Raw genomic sequence first — 21,242 nt, 5'->3', positions numbered from 1 at the left:
TTTACTAACTCAAAAAGAACATAACTTCATCATGTCACCATTTCACCCCACATAACAGAGAACAGTGATGACTATTTTCTCTGTAGTGTCCTGGCATTATAAATCTGTTGTAATAATGTGTGAAATGTACACAAGTGATTGGTTTACTCATGCACCATTCCTTTACGTATCACACTAGTGAACTCTAGCCCATATCTAACCCCATTCTGGAGGTTTCCTCTTGGCGTAAACTGTAGGAAGTTATAAGATGAAGAATGGAATCTGTCATACCCCCAGGCAGTATCTCACTAGTGTAACTGTGGCCCTTCCCCCAGCCCAGTTCAAATTTTGCAGGAAATAAGCTGAGTAAATCCCCATCAAAGGCTGGACTGTCCTCCTAAACCACAGCTAACATTTGGTGATTGATCCTGAATGCAAAGATGAGCTGTATGCATCAGTTGACTTAGACTAGCAGATACACAAATCAATACCCACGGAAGGCATGCAATCATTTACGTCAACATATGTGGAAGAAAATGTTCATCATCTGTCCAGAAATCTTCAACCACCATCAAGGGAACTCAAGTGATCAACAGTGGCTCACCATCATTGGACAGGGCTTCCCCTGGCATTGGATGGCGGCTGTTTAGCGTTGGATGGTGGGTTCCCCTGGCATTGGATGGTGCCTATCCAGCATTTTAGGGGGTTCCCCTGGCATTGGATGGTGGCTCTTTGGGGGCCAACGACTTATTGATTGATATATTGAACAATGGCAAAAAGGCTGACATAAAGCAAAACAAGTCTTTGCTAGCAAATGCGTCTCAAAAAAGCAGGCACAAGTGATGTTATAAAACAATATATGTTATTGATGAAATGATCAAAGGAAAAAAAAACTTCAGCTGAATAGTTGGGTATTTAAACAGAGACATTTAGAATTCACCCAAGCATACAAGACATCACCCTATGAATGTAATGTCACAGCACTGGATGCGGACAGCTCCAAATTCCCAGTACAAATGTGCACTATATGGGCAGTGTATTGGCAGTGTATGGGCACTATATGGACAGTGTATGGGCACTATATGGGCAGTGTATGGGCACTATATGGGCAGTGTATGGGCAGTGTATGGGCACTATATGGGCAGTGTATGGGCAGTGTATGGGCACTATATGTGCACTATATGGGCAGTGGGCATTTCCTGTGCCCGGATCCCCATTGGCGGAGAGTTTAGTGTTCCACAGGTGACACCGGACACCCACATAACTCAGATCAGGGAACACGTCTCAGTGCTGCACCCTCTCCCAAATTAATGCCTCAGCTCCAGCACCGAGCTGGTTAACCCTGCACCCCTCCCAGCCCGGATTAACCCTTCTCTGCCCGGTACTCACTATGCATTCCCGGACCCAGTCGTGGAAGAGCTGCTCTCTAAGAGACACATCTTGATCCGCTTCCATTCTCCGGTAGCATGGCGCCCCCCGGAGCTGGTTCCACCCTTAGAGGAGAAGAGTGAGGAGAGATCCAGTGTTCTCCCGGAGCCCGCACCCTGCACAGCCGCCACCACACTGACTACTGCCCGCTTACAGCAGATCTCCTCCGGCTGCCCAGGCCCCGCCCACTCCACTGCTTCGGACACTGCACGCACACTAGAAATTGAGATCTGATTGGTGGAGGAAGGTTTGACGGAGCCAGTAACGGTTGGCTATTGTATGTAAGGGGCGGAGCGAATGTGAATGCTATGAGTAGATCTCCAAGAGGAATGGAGGTGAGCAGGCAGAGGTAGCCACCGAAGCGTAGCAGTCTAATGTAATGCGCGGCGTTCGATAAGGTAGGCGTGAGGGTATTTGCCACGACGCAGGCGGGCACCTTTCGTAAGAGCCGACGGTACGGTCTTAAACCGGTGTCAGGTAAACTATTTCGGGTACTAATTACCCCTACAACTTTAGAGGTCGTAATAAAAGATAACATTTGCCCAAGCAGTTTGTGTAGTGCGGGGTTACTGCCTTATGTCTCCTTAAACTTGAATTGGAACTGCTTACACAAGTGTTTTAAAATGGTTTTGGGTGTTCAGCAGGACTGAAAGTGGGGAAAAGGAAAAACCCAGCAACCCCCTGCACAAGTCTCTGGAAATGCTGACAAGTGTTTGCAAACACTATTAGTATAAGTTCGCCCAGGCCGCTCGATCCAGCATCCTCACATGTGACACCTTGTACCCCTCACTGCCACCCTTATTCATCCCCCCACCTCCTAGATTGTAAGCTCTTCGGGGCAGGGTCCTCTGCACCTCCTGTGTCACTGCATCTGTCTCGTCATTTGCAACCCCTATTTAATGTACAGTGCCGTGTAACATGTTGGTGCTATATAAATCCTGTTTATTAATAATAATATGGATGTCACATATTATGCGCCACAAACTCACTAGCAACGCCCTTACAGCTCCCAGGCATCTAGTTGCCAGTGCGTGCCCCTGTGTTTTTCTTACCACCAGTCTGAACATGCCCCAAAAGGCTGCGCCTCCCCAAAGTTTTACCAAACTTTAGTCAATATTCAGACAGACTCAAAACAAGGCTGTGCAAGTTCACTACTTCAACTAAAAACCCTGAATTCCTGTTTTGGTTAGCAGTCTAAAGTTTGCATGTCCTATTACTTTCTGTCCTATAGGCATTGGTCATAGAAGAGAGAGAAAATCATTCTAGTGGGGAAATAACAATGCAAACCTAACGGGTTATAACTTTTCCCTACTCTGATACACTCTAAAAAAAATTTGCTCTGGTTTTGTATCTCCATAAAGTACTGCTTAAAGCCCTCACAACTTCCCATCACTACATATCTCCCCTCCTTTTGTGTGGGTCTTCCCCCACCTCCTAGATTGTAAGCTCCTCGGGGAAGGATCCTCTTCTCCTCCAGTGTCACTGTCTGTAACTGTCTGTCATTTGCTACCCTTATTTATTGTACAGTGCTGCATATTATGTTGGCACTATATGAATCCTGTTTATTATTATTAATAATAATAATAATAATAATAATATAGTTCCTCAGGCCTAAGAAGTCATATCAGATGGCAACCATTTAAAGACACCTATTACCTTTTCCCCTTTAATCCTTCATCACAAAAGTAACTGAAGATTTATCTGTAGTTCCAAGTTTCTGCTTTGGAGTTTCCCAGTCTTGCAGACAATTCACAAGACTGATGGTGGAGGGTCTGTGTTGAATTATGATTTATGAGAAATCCAATTTATCTCCCTGTGACACCAGAATTGTAATGAGTCTCCTGCTTTAAACGTCTTTCTTATCAATAGAAAAGAGAGACACTCCTAATATACTAAGATTTGAGACTTTATTCAAAATAGTCACATGCATTGGTATGTCCATTCTAGGCTCCATAACTGTATTCCTAATGTTTCCTGGGCTCTGCCTTGAGCAGAAGATTGTATGTTTTTGTAATAGTTTCTCAGAACCTCTTGACCTATGCTTTTTGTCTCTTCTCCTAGCCTGGAGCCACAAAATCTAGAACAAAGCAAAGACCAACGTAAGTCACAAATTGTGCAGATCCAATGCTGCAGAGAACATCCTTCTAAGTGACATGGGCACAAAAATTTAATTTTCAGACTTTAGCAAACTGTAATAAAACTCGGAAGCCCTGCATGCGAAGATCTTTTTGGACAACGCAGCTACAGTGGCGCGCCCATAAATTCACAAATGGGAACAAGAGCTTTCACTCACATTCAGATTTGTTCTTGGATAGAAGATAATGTTATTTTAATAAAAGCAGATTACCTGCAAGGCAAAAAAAATGTGTGGGCAGGTTTTCTGAACAAGATGGATCTGGAATACTGCCTGCTAATCAAGAAGCCTTCCAGTCCTTGTAGGATGATTTTTCTTTTCTATAAGTCAGAGGGACCTTCCACACTAAAAGGTGGGGATTCAAGGTGTCCCTTGCCTGCTATCCTATGATTCTAGTTAGGGTAGTGGGAAAGATTTAGGAAGAACAAGCCAAAAAAATTCTCCTCACCTTTCTACTGGCTGAGTAGGGTCTGGTTCATTTCTGCTGAAAAGTTTGTCAGTAGTGAACCTCATTCCTTTTCCACGCAAGTTCAACCTTCTATCCAAGAAGCCAGTTGAATGTGGGGACATTGAGGGACATACTTGGACATACTTCATACTTTGAGAGACAGGGGATAATATATGCAAACATATGCTAAATTTTGACCCAAGATGATCACAAGTGTTTGTTGTAATTCTAGCATTTGTACATATCCTTTATACCAGGACTACAAATAAATGTTCTAACTCTTCCCGACTCTATGCAAAACTAAACAGAACATTTTGCTATATTTCCACTATCACATACATCTAGTAAAATTTACTTATAACACTCACTATAATTAAGACTGGATCTGTGATAAGATCTGGGGTAGCCAGTTATCATGACATGGTTCACAGCTTCAGAACTCACATTAGCAGAAGCAATTATTAGATTACCAGCGGAGGGATGAAGCTTTGACAGGAAATAACTGCTGAAGTATTTAATTAACTAGTTGCTTGTTGGCTTTATTTAGTAGCAGTCGCCACTATAATAATTCTGTCTAATTATACTATTACTAGTTTGATTGATTAAATTACATACTTTAATAGCACTTTACTTGTCTGTAGCTGGCTATTCACATACATGAAACCAAGTTATGAAATCCATGAACAATTACAGCTGCAATATACAGGGAAATGTAATTTTTTTTTTACCATTCTGGAAAAAGATACGTGATGGGTTTCTGGTTCTAGATGAGTTCCACAGAGGCAAGGGAATAGGCCCCAGAACTAAAGGTTCATTGGAGGTCTAAAGAACTTGAATTTGTTTATACAGTAATTTAGATCCATACGTTTGGAAGGCAGAAGAGTATGGCGGAATGGCCAGGTACAGGCATATTAGGTGACACAACGCTTCCTGTGCTACAATATTTTGTGATAGTCATTGGACAGTGTGAGTCAGTGCTGTTCTAGACAAATATAGTTTTCAGACCTAGGTTTCCCAGACAGCAGTATAATATTCCTTATGGAAAGCATTCATACTTTGTAGAGTCACCTTTTGCTGCAGTTACAGCTGCAAGTCACTTGGGGTATGTTTTTATTAGGTTACCACATCTTGCCACTAGGATTTCTATGGGGCAAAACTGCTCTGAATCCTTCAAGTTAGATGGACTGTGTTGGTGATGGTTTTGATGAATGGAAACTGGATACAGCATATGTGTGTACTTGTATTCCTAAGCTCTCTTCTGAAAAGAAAAAATGTCCACGTTAAAGCATTGGAACACCAGATCAGGAAGGAAGGATTTGCATGCTTGGCTACCTCACCCTTAATGTATTCCCACAAGCCCTGCCAGAAGACAACAGACACTTTTTTATTCCATAGACATTCAGAAACAAATGTGTAGATGCACAGCATGTACTGCCCCACAGACAGGGAACTTTGGTGTACCTGCAGGATCCCTAAAGCAACAATGGAAGTTTGATTAAATTTATTAAAACACTTCACTAGAATACAGAAAGGAATTATTCGGAGTAGAAAGACCCAGGCAAGAACCTCACTATCAAGCTGAGAGATGAGATAAACTGGCTCAGTCACAAGTCCAGGTTAGAGTGCACATTGAATCTGGCTCTGATTCAAAAACCCATATAGAATCTTTATCAAAGTGTGAAGGTGGTGGAATCCAGAGGCCATGTGTTGTTACAGTAGTGGTTGCTAAACCTCATGGGACAGAGGCGTACTTCCATTGCAAATCATAAAGGTAGGCAAAGAGAGTTTCTAGATGGAAAATAGAGTGATTATTAATTTCCACAAAGGGTATTCTCTGCTGGAAGAGGACATCTCAAACCAAATTTGGTATTGTGTACTACTTTATTAGCTGAAAAAATATCCACTGGGTGCTGGAGCCATACTCATAATAATTTTATTTTTTCATCTTTCTATTATGCTAAACAACAAATAATAATGTTTTATGTCCAAAGGATCATCTAGAACCATATCTGCCAGAGGTGATATTATCACATGATTACTATATGGTAATATTATTATTATTATGGTATAATCAACATGTACAGTATGAGAAGCTAAATGAGCCATTGTGATACAAAAATTACACTGTATTTGTACAGAAGACAAAGGCATGTGGATTAGATTTCAGACCATAGGAAAAAATATAGGTGTGAATTTATTATTATTAAACAGGATTTATATAGCGCCAACATATTACGCAGCGCTGTACATTAAATAGGGAATACCATGTCATTCCAAGGAAGAAGATGGCGGCACCCCACAACGGAACAAGAACAGGTGAGTATAGCAGGATTTAAGCAATGAGGTGTCCACACCATGTACATTTATCCAATGTATTGAAACACTCCTCACCTTGCTGTTATGTTCATGATATCAGCTATCAGTCCATAAATTACAAGGTATGTATTATAGGTAAGTAATTGTCTAACAGAGTTATTAGCTTCTGTTCATTGGCCAACAGAAGAACAGTTGCAAACGTCCAACCTATGTACACTGGTTACCATTTATAATACATTCGCTAGCCATACAATAAACATAGAAAACTCCCTTTACAAGCTGGTTCTGTTCTTCATTAAAAATACAAAGTTACATTCTATCACATAATCATGTTCTTTTGATCGAAATTTAGAACACATCTGATTGCTTCACAACCACTCCAAGTGTAAAATTAATTGGTAAATATTGATCAAAAGTACAGTTTATTTCAGACTGACTTCTGATGTGATTGTTTGATCGGGTCATAAACCAATTTGGAAGTAAAAACCTGCCTATGTGAGCCAGCCATGCTTATGTTGGATAAAAATCAAGAAAGGTAACCAGTTTTATGTGTGTGCAGGTCACAGTTTATCCTTCAACATCTACTACTAAAGCAATAGACAGATTTGCAGCAAACTCTTAATTGTATGGATCAGTTCACTTATCCTTTCTCACCTTACATGCACATGTATTTTAGTGATCTCTCAATTGTAGTCTACAACTTTAACCACTGCTCATCTTTATTTTAGCACAACAATAATAATGACAAAAGAAAGCATTATCCAAGTTGTTGGACTTGCAAGAAGATAGTTTCCCAGTGAGACCACATATACGAGGGGTCCTGAGAAGTTCTTTGCTTTGCCCAGAAAGAAGAGAGCCAGAGTTATGAAATAGCACATTTATTCAACATATTCCCCCCTGAGACTGATGCACTTAGTACAGCCTAGTTGCAGCTTTTCTAGACCGTTCAAATAAATGTCTTTTGGTTGGCCCGCAAACCTGCTCTCAGCAGCATCTTTGACGTCAGAAAAGTCCTCAAAACTTTGCCCCTTCAGGTGTTTCTTCAAATTTGGGAACAGATAATAGTCTGAAGGGGCCAGGTCAGGTGAGTAGGGGGGATGGTGGACCAATTGGAAACCCAGGGCGTTAATTTGGCAGCCACAATGTTGGACGTTTGAGCAGGTGCATTGTCCTGCAATAAAAGGATCCCTTTGGTCAACTTTCCACAACGTTTCGTCCTAATTGCCTCCTTCAGCTGGTCCAGGAGGTTAGCATAATACTGTCCGGTGATACTAGAGCCCTGAGGTAGGTAGCCCACCAACAGAATACTGTCTTTATCCAAGAGAACGAACGCCATGACTTTTTTGGCGGATTTCTGGGTTTGGAACTTCTTCGGTCGCAGGGACCCGCTGTGGCGCCATTCCTTTGACTGTTCCATGGTTTCAGGATTATAGATGTGGAGCCAGGTTTCATCCTCAGTCTCTAACCCAGCCAAAAAGTCCTGTGCTTTGGATGCTTCAACTAGTTCCTTCTTCTGGTCACTGTTCAAACATTTTTGGCACCCACTTCACTGAAAGCTTGCGCAAGTCTAGGATAGTGCTGATGACAAACCCAACACGCTCCCATGAGATTTCAAGTATCTGGGCAAGTATTCGCCGGTCCTCAATAATCAGCTCATGGACAGCATCGCAGGTTGCCGGGTCAGTTAAGGTTGGGGGGGCGCCCACTACGGGGCTCATCTTCAACAGGGAAATGCCCAGTCTTGAAATGAGATATCCAGGTTTTGACAGTACTGTAGGAAGGACACTTCTCCCCAGTGTTTGTTACATCTCAGTGTGAATGTCCTTTGCTGACTTTCCCTGAAGAAACAAAAACTTTATGATGGCCCATAACTCCAACCACGTGAAACTTGCTTGTGCCTCTGCCATCACAGCTTCTCACTAAAAGAAAAAACAGTTTTAAGAATCCCAAAGACCTGATATTTGCACAGTTACATACTAAGATATTAGGCTGTCATATGCCCCCTCACTCATTTTTCTATTTATTCTGCAAGAGGGCAAAGACAGGAACTTCTCAGCAATCCCTTGTATCTTATGCTCCCTGCATATTGTAAGATTGCTGGACATTCCATTCTTTTGTACGATTGCCTATCCTGTCAGAGCTGGACATGAATGTAATACTCCTTAGTACAGATAGTAACAAATTCCAACAGCACTTTGTTCACCTCTATTTTCCTGCCTGTTTATGTTCAGTCTGGGGGGGAGGGGTCATTGCAGTGGCTGTTTAAGAACCTTAGAGTTGCTTTGGTTCATATCTACGTAATATAATATACAATAAATAAATACAAAATGCACCAGCAGGAAAATTAGAGAAGTGTTGGTTGATAGAGAATGCAGGTTTGTTGTAATAACTCACATTCACTTTGCAGGGAGTACACACGCTTTGCAAACTGAAGAGTTTCTACTTCTTTAAATCATCCCTGTTGTTTTCAGGGGTGCCTATTCAGATACCGCTGCATTGTGATGTTAAAAAAATATTGTCTATTTTTTGTTTCAACACCCATCTCATAAAATTTATATTCTGGTTTATGTAGCTAGTGATTAACCCTGAAGGCACCAGGAAACTGCAACATTTTATACTTATCATTCCTTAATTTTTCCTAGTGCCTATACATGTCAGAATAGAAACCCTCCATTGATTTTGGTATAGTTACAGGAATGGTGAAAGGGACTCAGCATCAAACATTTACAGAGTTAATGAATCCTGTTAGTTAGTGGGTGGAATACCAACCATATGAATGCTGCCATGTAAAAGCATTAAGGAAAATGATATAAAAATAAGTATACGTGGGGACTTTGATACAGACATTTGTAATCTACAGAAAAAACAAATACCATAAATGTCACTTACCTGTTATTTTGTGATTGCAAAGAGAAAAATAATTGAGACTCGATATTTCATAAATATTACTCATAATTGATTTATGCATCACATTTGCTGAATGACTCATCTCTTATTTTAGTAATTATTCACACTGTTCACCATTTGTAAAGAGTACATTTTCTACTTGAATTGACTAGAAACATTTATACTGAACTGCCAGATCCATCTAAATTCACAGCGGTAGGGGGAAAATAAATTCCACCTACTAGCTTTCAAAGCCAGGGATAATGAAATGTACACCTTAGTAAAGTTCACCGATGACATAAGCTGTGAGTCCTAAATAGGCTGCGCATTGTGAGAGATCTTCTGAGTCACCGGCAATCCTACCAAGTTTTCAGGATAGGGAATCAATATGGTTTCTTAAAGGAAAAAAAGAATTGTATCCCTGCTCCCTAGGTTGGGTTTAAAAGATTTAGAGTATGAGCATGCTATATTTTCCTTTAATTTTTTTTTTTTATATTAGATCTTTCAGACATATGCTGCACATTGACTGCAATAGGCTGTTTTATTAAGTGTGTTCTTATTTTTTTAAAGGAACCACAAAATGCATTCACAGTCATGAGCTCCTTCATAATGGCCATGCATCATGGTAGTATCCTGACATCTTTTAATATACAGGGCTGCATCTGTTTTAAATAAGTAATTATTAAAGTGTATTGTTGTTCTGGCTGTGGGAAATTATCAAACACAAGCTATTCAATAAAACAGCAATCACAAATTTACAAACAATGCTGTACATTAGAGTGCTTCTTTAACATAGAATTAAACTCATTGGTGGGTAGGGGGCTTCTGCCACAATCAATAAAGAGTTACAGGAGTGCAGGAGTTACATCATCACCTGTGGCTTGTTTCATATGGTGCCACATATAGGGCCGAGCTGTGCACCGCACGGCACATTGGCTGTGTAATGTAGGGATAAAACAAAATAAATAAACTGGTAAATGTTTTTTGATTTTTTTTTTGTTTTGTTTTTTTTAGTTTAGGTCTACATTAAAGGAACTGGAAATCAACTGTAACCATCAGTATGATTCCATGTGGTTTGGATAAATCCAGTGCAATAATCTAAGGCTGAACTAAAAAAAAAAATGGATTATAATACGAGAAGTTGCTCCTGTCTTTTATCTCTTCTCCTAATAATAGTTAAAAAGTTTGTTCCTGATGTCTACTTAGTTACAACTTTCATCACTATAAACTCAATGATTATTTTCTGTGTGTCTGCTTATTCATTTAGTAACCAAACCAAGGAAAATATCTATCTATGCAACACCTACAGTCATGCAAAAAATAATATATTTATAAATATTAATTTTAATATTATAATATTAGGTGTTGATATTAGGAGCATGGTGGTTGAGCATGTTGGTCAAATTTAAATCTCATATATCATGGGTCTTATGTTCTCTTTGGTTTTGATGTGTGTATTAAATCATTATTCCAGGACCAAGAGCCCCCAGAGAACCTCAAAAAGAAAACATTTGATGCCTATAAGTCTAGCAAGGGATTTATAAGGATTTCCTTTTTTTTTTTTAAATGTATGTTTTAAATGTAGATTTCAAATAACTGCTATATTGTACAGGAAAATACTGTAAGCCAACTTTTTTATAAGGAGAAGGCAAGCTAGTCAATGGTTTCGGAATATTGACTGAAAAAATGAACTGATTGTCTGGCAAATATTAGAACTTTGGAAATATCATACTTGGAAATACAAATCTTAGAATATGTACTTAATTTGTAATGCATTTCTGCAAGCTGCGACAACAGAATTTGAGTTTCTTTTGCCATAAAACATAGTTAACAAAGAAGGATAAGGATCCTTATTTTCAAAATAATTAGTAACTCTAATGAAAAAGTAATTTGAATTCCCCCAACATGTTCCGTACACTCCGCAGTGTTGCCACCACCATGTATGAATTGACACTAAATAATGGGAAGGAGGCATAGATTTTATTTTTTATTTGTTGTTATCAGAATGTTATGGTAAAGATGTAATATTTAGGAAAACTCTTTCAATCCAAGGTCATTTAACACTTCTCAGACTATGGACATAGTATTTACATAATTCAAAAAAAGGAAGAAAATTAAGCTCACTCTGACCTCTGTACTTGCTGGTGCTTTAGAGAAATTAATCTTTAAGATTTAGAACAGAAGAACTAAAATCACAGTTATGGTCCCTTTATTGGACTTGATTTATTAAAGCTTTCCAAGACTGGAGGGAGTACAATTTCATTAGTGAAAGCTGGGTAATCCAGCAAACCTGGAATGGATCTGGTGCAGAAATGAAAACATTTGCTAACAAATTACTTTTAAGAAACCAGTTCAGGGTTTGCTGGATCACCCAGCTTCACTGATGAAAGTGAATCCTCTCCAGCCTTGGAGAGCTTTAATAAATCAGGCCCATAGTTTCTGGTGGGAGGAATTTTTAAATTTCCTCTCTCTCTCCACTACTATACAGCAAGTGGTAACCTGTAAGCTGTTGGAAACGAATGTATCTAAATAGGTCAGTTAAAGCTTGCTTTAAAGCTCATTTTTCAGTTTTATTAGTGTGGCAGCTAACTAAGTCTTTTATGCTCAACCAACGTGTTATGTGATTATTAATATTATTATTATTTGTGATGTACCACAATCTGGGCTCCAACCACAAAAAGCCCTATGTCTTTCTGAGGCAGCCACAATCTGCCTGGGAGGACCACAGGTGTTTTGAACAGGGCCTCTTATGCTAGTTGCATAAAATTAGGATAACCTATGTGGGCTATAAAACTACACCCTATAAAAAGGTAAAAGGTTTAGTTTTGCACTTTGAATTTGGAATGGCCAAGATAGCAGAGAATTCATCCAAAGAATGTCTCCCAAATGTATTTGACATTGTGCTGACATCTAGTGGTTAGATGAACAATTACACTGTACAGTGTTTTTCGACTTGTTTCATATGCATTGCTGTATCATTTTGTAGGGTCTGATTAAATAGAGTTTTTCAACCAGTTTGTTAGGGGTCCTTTGAGTAATGAGCAATTTGTTCTTCTCACGTCAGTTTAAGTGACACCAATAATCTTTTCTGGCTCTCTGTAAGGGCAGCATTGGCCAGCAATGTAAGAGGCAGTCTTCCAACTGACCACTACACTGTGAGCTATGGGTATAGTATAAGTGTTCTCTAAAGGCCTGAAACTTATTTCAAGAGTACCACCATGTTAAAAAGGTTGAGAACTGATAATAAAACGACCACTAGCCATCTCTATACTCAAGGTGTAACATTGTTAGAACATGAAGTTGCATACTGGAACATACAAACGTTAGAGAATCTGTTGCAAGTCTTCATTTTTTTCTCAAAAAAAAATTATAATGCTCACTGTTTATATAAACGCATGTAAACATTCCTAGTGCCTTTATATGCGTTTTTTTGCAGTTGTATTAGCGTTTTAAAGCTTGCCTTTAAAACGCTGTAAAATGTCTATACTGCCTTTTCCTGCGTTTTTAACGCGTTTACGTTTCAAGTGCTTATAAATGCTGGAAAACACCCCATTGAAATCAATAGAAGTGTTTACCCGCGTTTTCCAGCGTTAACCACATGTTTTAACTTTTTAAGCGTTGCAGGAAACGTAATAGATAACGCTCATGAACCTGCTTTAAGAAAACTTCCCGGTGTAGATTAGCCTATTGCAATGCATGGGAATTTCAAACACTGGCTTTTAAAGCCTCAGGTTAAACGCTGGGAAAACGTCTGTGTAGAATAAGCCTAAACATATACACTGTACCTACACTTTTACACATGAGCTACTGCAGCAAGGTTTAAAATACTTTCATTGGTATTCTAAAGAGGAAAAATCAAGGTCTACTGATTGCATAATAAGGCAATGAAACTGTAAATATATTTTAAATGAATGCAAATATTAAATTATTAAATTTTAAACTGATGTTGTTTTATACAAAGAATGTAATTACGTTTTATACAAAGAATATTAATGTAATTATTTGTACCAATGTACAATTGTTGTAGCTTTGCTCACAGGTTTACATGCTCCTGGCAGAGTGCTTAACTTGTTTTGCTTACTTTTGTTGTCCATGTCACTCAATGCATGGCATACATACTTTTTATTGAATGGCAAGATTTCTTTAATGGAGACCATGAGAGGACTGACATTGGGGAATGATTGCCACTAGTTCAGTGGTCCCAAACACTTGCAAAAACTGTCCCGTAGGGATGAGTCAGAAGGCCTCTGACAGTGTCGCGAAAATGTCATCAAACTTCCAATGGGTCGGCAAAATTTCAGCGAACTGATTAACTGATTCACAAATTCAATTAAAGTCAATAAGCCAACTTTAAATATTAATAGCAAAACCCCTATATGTGTTAGAACCACCAAAATTACTAGGTATGTGAAGGTAAACAGTGAGAACAAGGAAAATGCAAAACAAAAATGCAAAAGTTCCAAAAGACCTTGTGGTTTTCCAGAAAATGTCAGGTAAAGTGACAGCAGGCAAAAAGTATTTTGACGTGATGGACAGTGTACAGAAGGCAGCATAAACATTAGGACATGAGAAAGGGTTGCGCAACATGTGAACTAAACCCACTAGCAGCAGTCTCTGCCGTCAAAACAGCAAGAGACCGCCGCATTGCTAGCTGGCATCATGACCTGAATAACATGTGTTAGGAATGCCACCCATTAAGTTGCGGAGAAGTAGCGCAGTGACATTAGGCAAAAGGGTGGAGGACCAGAGACGGAGCGTGGGTCAGCAAGAGCAGTAGCAGTGTGTGGACGGCATTGGTAACTGGCATCTAGAGCTGGGTGTAGTGCATCATCAAACCCAAAAGTGTGTAATACAATTTTAGTGAATGGAGTACTAACAGGCGGCAACAACAGCAGGAGGAGGAGGCGGTGGGCCCTAAGAAGGAACGGGGACCACATTGGTAACTGGCATCTAGAGCTGGGTGTAGTGCATCGTCAATGCCACCCAGAAGTGTGTAATACAATTTTAGTGAATGGAGTACTAACAGGCGGCAACAACAGCAGGAGGAGGAGGCGGTGGGCCCTCAGATGGACCGAGGACCCCATTGGTAACTGGCATCTCGAGCTGGGTGTAGTCCATCGTCAATGCCACCCAAAAGTGTGTAATACAAAAATCTGAAATTTGTGATTAAACGTAGAACGGCCAGACCAAGATGTTTTGTGCGCCAGCACTGTTGCTGTGGTCTGTGGTGCCAGAAGCGGTAGGAAGGTAGACGATATTGCTAGTTTGCATCATGAAGTGGATGACATGAATGCCAACCCTCAATCTTACAATACTTAGCTGAAAAATTAGGCAAAGGCAATGGTACCTATCAGTGTGGCAGTACTGGGGGTTTTAATCTGCAGTTTGTTGGCCTCCCTGAAGCAGCAGAAATGTAAAGTATATTGCTAGCTGGCACAATCGCAGGCATGACATTGGCGATGGATGCCACCCCTGTACGTTGCAATAACTAGCAGAAAAATTCAACCAAGGCAGGCTCAGCTGACAGGGTGTTGGTGATAGCTAGCCACAGACTCAGCACAGGAGCAGTGTGTTGGCCAGTGAGTCTTTGTGTCAGTCAATCAGCGACATCTCCAGTGGGGGTATGATAGTTGTTAGTAACCCACCTTTCGTTCATTTTCCGGCAACAGTCGTGATCAGTGGTTGTCCGTGACCACTCCGCCAGCGGCACTGAAGGTTCTTTTGGACAAAGCACTGGATATCAGGCACAAAAGAAACTTGATGGCATACTGTGCCAACTGTGGGCAGATTTCAAACCTGTTGACCCAAAAATGAATGGTGTCACTACTGTCAGCACAGTCTTCCTCCTCATAACTGCTGTCGTCAACACCACCACCACCAGCCAGAAAAGCGCCAACGTTATCGTGCACCATGCGCTTCATCCGTTCTCGAGGGTTATGCCCCTGCACTTCACTTGTTCGAGGTGGCCACATCCGGTTTTGCCACGCATCCAGAAAATCCCCCCTGCCTTGGCCTAGACTTTTAGATGTGTGGGGCCTGCTGCCACTACTGCTGCTGCTGCCGCTACAGGAGGATACAGTTGAGGCAGTGTCCGCCTGAGCTCCCTGCGTGGAATGTGGTGCGCGTAATCAATCTTACAATACTTAGCTGAAAAATTAGGCAAAGGCAATGGTACCTATCAGTGTGGCAGTACTGGGGGTTTTTATCTGCAGTTTGTTGGCCTCCCCGAAGCAGCAGAAATGTAAAGTATATTGCTAGCTGGCACAATGGCAGGCATGACATTGGCGATGGATGCCACCCCTGTACGTTGCAATAACTAGTGGAAAAATTCAACCAAGGCAGGCTCAGCTGACAGGGTGTTGGTGATAGCTAGCCACAGACTCAGCACAGGAGCAGTGTGTTGACCAATGAGTCTTTGTGTCAGTCAATCAGCGACATCTGCAGTGGGGGTATGATAGTTGTTAGTAACCCACCTTTCGTTCATTTTCCGGCAACAGTCGTGATCAGTGGTTGTCCGTGACCACTCCGCCAGAGGCACTGAAGGTTCTTTCGGACAGAGCACTGGATATCAGGCACAAAAGAAACTTGATGGCATACTGTGCCAACTGCGGGCAGATTTCAAACCTGTTGACCCAAAAATGAATGGTGTCACTACTGTCAGCACAGTCATCCTCCTCATAACTGCTGTCGTCAACACCACCACCACCAGCCAGAAAAGCGCCAACGTAATCATGCACCATGCGCTTCATCCGTTCTCGATGGTTATGCCCCTGCACTTCACTTGTTTGAGGTGGCCACATCCGGTTTCGCCACGCATCCAGAAAATCCACCCTGCCTTGGCCTAGACTTTTAGATGTGTGCGGCCTGCTGCCACTACTGCTGCTGCTGCCGCTACAGGAGGATACAGTTGAGGCAGTGTCCGCCTGAGCTCCCTGCGTGGAATGTGGTGCGCGGAACTCCTCACACAGCCAGTCGCATAGTAGTCTGATCAGGCGGGCCACCTTTTCCTTCTCTTGCACGGGGTTGGGTAGAAACTGACATTTTGTCTTTGTAGCGGTGATCCAGAAAGGTGGCCAGCCAGTAATGATCCCAGTTTTTGATGCTGCAAATGAGGGGGTCCCTCCGCAGGCATTGCAGCATGTGGACACACATATGAAAGAGGGGTTCCCTGGGCTCATCCTCCTCCTGTCCCTCAGTAGGTGCTAAAACATCTTCCTCCTCATCACCCAACTCCTCCTCTTCAAGCTGCAGCAGTTCCTGTTGTTCCATTGCCTGCACAATGCCTGGAGCGTGACAGCACAAATGCAGGTTGGACGGGTCCTGTCCAGCTGCCCCAACATGGTCACCCTCATCATCATAATAATCATCTTCCTCCTCCTCTTCTTGGAACTCCTGATGCTGCCAAGTGTCCCTTCTTGCTCCTCCTGATGCTGGCTGTGCGCTTTGGAGTGTAATGTTACTCTCATTCTCCTCCCTCTTTCTTCCCCTCCTCTCCCATCGCCACTTTCCATCAGGCCACACAGGGTATTATCAAGCAGAAAGATGATGGGTATGACGTTGATTCTGCCTGACCGCTCCCGACTGACAACGTTTGTGGCCTGCTCAAAGGGGCCAGTACCTCGCACAGCGTCTCCATCTGCAGCCACTGGTCACTGGTAAAATAGCTCAGTTGTGTGGCTGTACCAAGGGCCCCGCTGCATCCATGTACCAGGCTGACCAAGTAATGGCGGATGGCTAGCTTTTGCTCACGCAGACGCTGGAGCATGTGCCGGATGGAGTTCCATCTAGTCACAGTGTTACAAATCATGCGGTGGCAGCCTTTGTTGGTGCTTGATCTCGCTAGGCGCCGGAGCGGCAGTAGGGGATCGGTGTACATGGCTGCAGATGGAGCAAGCCTGTCTCAGTAAGTCCTCCAGTCCTGGGTACGTGCGAAGAAACTTCTGCACCACCAGGTTCAGTACGTGGGTAAAGCAGGGGACATGTGTTATGCGGTCCATGCGCAGCGCCCGTTGTCGCACACTACGTTGCCTGTTGTGAGCCGGGAGGGCGTCAGGCAAGCCTCAACCTCTCTGTGCAAAGCGGACAAGAGTTCTCTGGCGGTGTGATTTTTCTCCCCCAGGGACACCATTTTCAGCACTGCCTGGCAACGCGTGTGCTTGAGGGAGCCATAGTGGCGTGCCCGCCTAATCACAGTGTCCTCCGCTGCTGGCCTTTCAAGAGGAGTGTCGAAAAGAGAGGGGTTCGACAGTAGAAGGAATGGAGTAGGAGGAATAAGAGGACTGGGGTGGCCCATGCTTTCCCACCACACCCCTCGGCGGGGGTACCAGGTGCTATAAAGCTTCTTGCAGACTACCGTCCACTGAGCTATGCAAGGCCATCCAGTGAGCGGAGAAGGACAGGTAGCATCCCACTCCATGCCTGGTTGTTCAGCTATCCATGGTGACGTGGATTTGGCTGGACACAGAGAATGCCATTGCCCAAGAGTTGTTATCCATTACATGTCCATGTAAACTGGGTACAGCTGTGCGAAAGAATAATGTCTGAATAATGTCAGGTATATTCAACCTCCGCTCGGCACAGGCCATCAGGTCACGGAAGGGAGCCAAGTCCACAAGGCTGTACAGCAGTAGCTGCAAGGCCAGTAGTGTGGCTAGATATGAATTGAGTTCAATGACTCTTCTGTTGGTTGGGCCCATAGCCTGATGTCTTGCGCAGAACTCCGGTAGAGTGGGCTGAAGGGACTGGGAGCTGAAGGGGTCACTGGAGTACCCATCTTGCGGCGACAAACGTATCAAACAGGTATCAAAGAAACGTCGCCTGACGCCACAAAACCTGCGGGCAGAAGCTAATACTTCCTCGCCACTAGAAGTCTGGCTGTCACCAACCTCCTGCAATGTAGTAGCAATGACAGTTGGAGGTGGAGAAGTAGTCAATGGAGGTGGAAGAAGAGAGAATGACATGGTTGCACCTCCTTCAAAAGAAGTACTGCTCCCACTTTGGTTTGTGGATCTTGCGCATGTGGGAAAGCAGGGATGTTGTACCCAAATGTGATCCGGCCTGTCCTCTGCAGATCTGCCTGTGGCACAGGATGCAGATTGCTACACACTCGTCATCGTCTTTCAGTGTAAAAAAAGACAACACTGGAGAGGTGTGTGCAACTTTTCTGCTCCTCTTTTTCTTTGCCTGCCTCTGTGTCTGCTGGGTTCCCTGCGTCTGCTCCAGCTCCATCTCCCCCACCGTCACATTGTCTCTGACTGTTCCCCTGCTTCTGCCCACTCGTCTGTCTCTTCTTTGGGACTCACATGAGGCAGATTTGCGACCTCTTCCATCCCCAGTCTGTTGCTGCTGCTGCCTTTCCTCTATGTCTGTTTCGGAACTGCAGCTAGCCCTTACACGCACCAGTGGTTCCCAGGTGACATCATGGTCATCATCATCCACATTTTCATCTAAGCCAACCTCTGCAAATGCAGTCATTGATCCAGAACCCTTGCCCAGCAAGTCCTGACCACACTCTCCAGGGGTTTCAAAGTCTGCCTCCTGCTCTAAACTTCGCACTTCGTCAAACAACATGGGAGAGTCATCGGGAGGTACAGGCACATTAGCCATGCTAACATCTGTGTTTGCTCCTGTCACAGCTGTGCCGGTTCCTGCTGCTGCTGCAGATAAAGAGCCTGATGCACTTGAGGCCCCTGAGAGCCAGTCCACAATCCTCTCCACATGACATGGCTGTATGATTGTATTCCATTATCTCAATACATCTACCATCTTACTGGTGTCCGCACACATCTCACACCTGTTTGAAAACTTGTGCTGCTGCATCAAGCAGTTTGCTGCTGCTGCTGTCCTACAATGGCGTCCCCCAGAGAGTATGCTCCCTGCCAGATGTGGCAGGTCGCCCAACCTGGGACTATCTCTTATCTTTTACTTATTCGGGAAAAAATGCACCTGTACCAGACAGTTTTTTCGTAAATAGGAACAGGTATCAAATACTAAAATATCAGTATTTATTTTACAGGAGCACAGAAATTTCACTGTACCAGTCTTCTTTGGTAAATAGGAACAGGTATCAAACATTAAATTATCTGTATTTATTTTCCTAAAGCACAGAAAATTCACTGAATTAAACGGTCTTCTTTGGTAACTAGGACCAGGTATCGAACACTAAAATATCTCTAATTATTTTACAGTAGGACAGAAATTTCACTGTACCAAACAGTCTTCTTTGGTAAATAAGAACAGGTATCAAACACTAAAATATCTATATTTATTTTACAGTAGCACAGAAATTTCACTGTACCAAACACTCTTCTTTGGTATATAGGAACAGGAATCAAATGCTAAAAAATCTGTATTTATTTTACAGTAGCACAGAAATTTCACTGTACCAAACAGTCTTCTTTGATAAATAGGAACAGGTATATAACACAAAAATATATATTTTTTTTACAGTAGGCCAGAAATTTCACTGTACCAAACAGTCTTCTTTGGTAAATAGGAACAGGTATCAAACACTAAAATATCTGTATTTTTTTTTACAGTAGCACAGAAATTTCACTGTACCAAACGGTCTTCTTTGGTAAATAGGAACAGGTATCAAACACTAAAATATCTGTATTTATTTTGACAGTAGCACAGAAATTTCACTGTACCAAACAGTCTTCTTTGGTAAATCGAAACAGGTATCAAACACTAAAATATCTGTATTTATTTTTCAGTACCAGAGAAATATCACTGTACAAAACAGTCTTCTTTGGTAAATAGGAACAGGTACCAAACGCTAAAATATCTGTATTTATTTTACAGTAGTACAGAAATTTCACTGTACCAAACAGTCTTCTTTGGTAAATAGGAACAGGTATCGAACACTAAAATATCTCTATTTATTTTACAATAGGCCAGAAATTTAACTATACCAAACGTCTTCTTTGGTAAATAGGAACAGGTATCAAGCACTGAAATATCTGTATTTATTTTACAGTAGGACAGAAATTTACTGTACAAGATGGTCTTCTTTTGGTAAATAGGAACAGGTATCAAACACTGAAATATCTGTATTTATTTTCCTAAAGCACAGAAATTTCACTGTATTAAACAGTCTTCTTTGGTAACTAGGACCAGGTATCAAACACTAAAATACCCGTATTTATTGTACAGTAGGACAGAAATTTCACTGTACCGGTCTTCTTTGGTAAATAAGAACAGGTATCAAACACTAAAATATCTGTATTTATTTTACATTGGCAACAAAAATTTCACTCTACCAAACAGTCTTCTTTGGTAAATAGGAACAGGTATCAAACACTAAAATATCTATATTTATTTTAGAGTAGCACAGAAATTTCCTATACCAAACGCTCTTCTTTGGTATATAGGAACAGGTATCAAATACTAAAACATCTGTGTTTATTTTACAGTGGGCCAGAATGTTGCCTGTACCAAACAGACCTCTTTGGTAAATAGGAACAAAACAATAAAATATCTGTATTTATTTTCCAGTAGCACAGAAATTTCACTGTACCAAACAGTCGTATTTGGTAAAGTGGAACAGGTATCAAACACTAAAATATCATCATTTATTTTTTAGTAGCACAAAAATTTTACTGTATAGTCTTCTATGGAAAATAGGAACAGGCATCAAACACTAAAATATCTGTATTAATTTTTTAGTAGCACAGAAATTTCACTGTACCAAACGGTGTCCTATGGTAAACAGGAACAGGTTTCAAATACTAAAATATCTGGGTTTATTTGACAGTGGGCCAGAATGTTGACTGTACCAGACAGTCGTCTTTGGTAAATAGGAACAGGTAACAAACACTAAAGTATCTGTATTTATTTTACAGTAGGCCAGAGATGTCACTTTACCAAACAGTCTTCTTTGGTAAATAGAAACAGGTATCAAACACTGAAATATCTGTATTTATTTTACAGTAGGCCAAAAATTTAACTATTCCAAACGTCTTCTTTGGTAAATAGGAACAGGTATCAAACACAAAAATATCTGTATCTATTTTACAGTAGGACAGAAATTTCACTGTACCAGACGGTCTT

The 21,242-nt window shown here is 41.6% G+C and overlaps 2 protein-coding genes across 2 annotated transcripts in view; one reads left to right on the top strand and one right to left on the bottom strand.

Moving 5' to 3' along the window:
• Positions 1 to 1,569, bottom strand: part of LMBR1L (limb development membrane protein 1 like) — a 40,582-nt gene extending 39,013 nt beyond the window's left edge. Inside the window, exon 1 of the mRNA XM_072409255.1 lies at positions 1,369 to 1,569. Coding sequence (XP_072265356.1) covers positions 1,369 to 1,434 — 66 coding nt within the window. The 5' untranslated portion in view covers positions 1,435 to 1,569. The remainder of the gene's footprint in view (positions 1 to 1,368) is intronic.
• Positions 1 to 21,242, top strand: part of LOC140329147 (tubulin alpha chain) — a 166,392-nt gene that overhangs the window by 60,960 nt on the left and 84,190 nt on the right. The window lies entirely within an intron of this gene.

The sequence above is a fragment of the Pyxicephalus adspersus genome, chromosome 1, assembly GCF_032062135.1.
Source record: "Pyxicephalus adspersus chromosome 1, UCB_Pads_2.0, whole genome shotgun sequence".
Classification (NCBI taxonomy): Eukaryota; Metazoa; Chordata; class Amphibia; order Anura; family Pyxicephalidae; genus Pyxicephalus; species Pyxicephalus adspersus.
The sequence above is the reverse complement of the archived record's forward strand: the minus strand, read 5'-3'. Positions and strand labels throughout refer to the sequence as shown.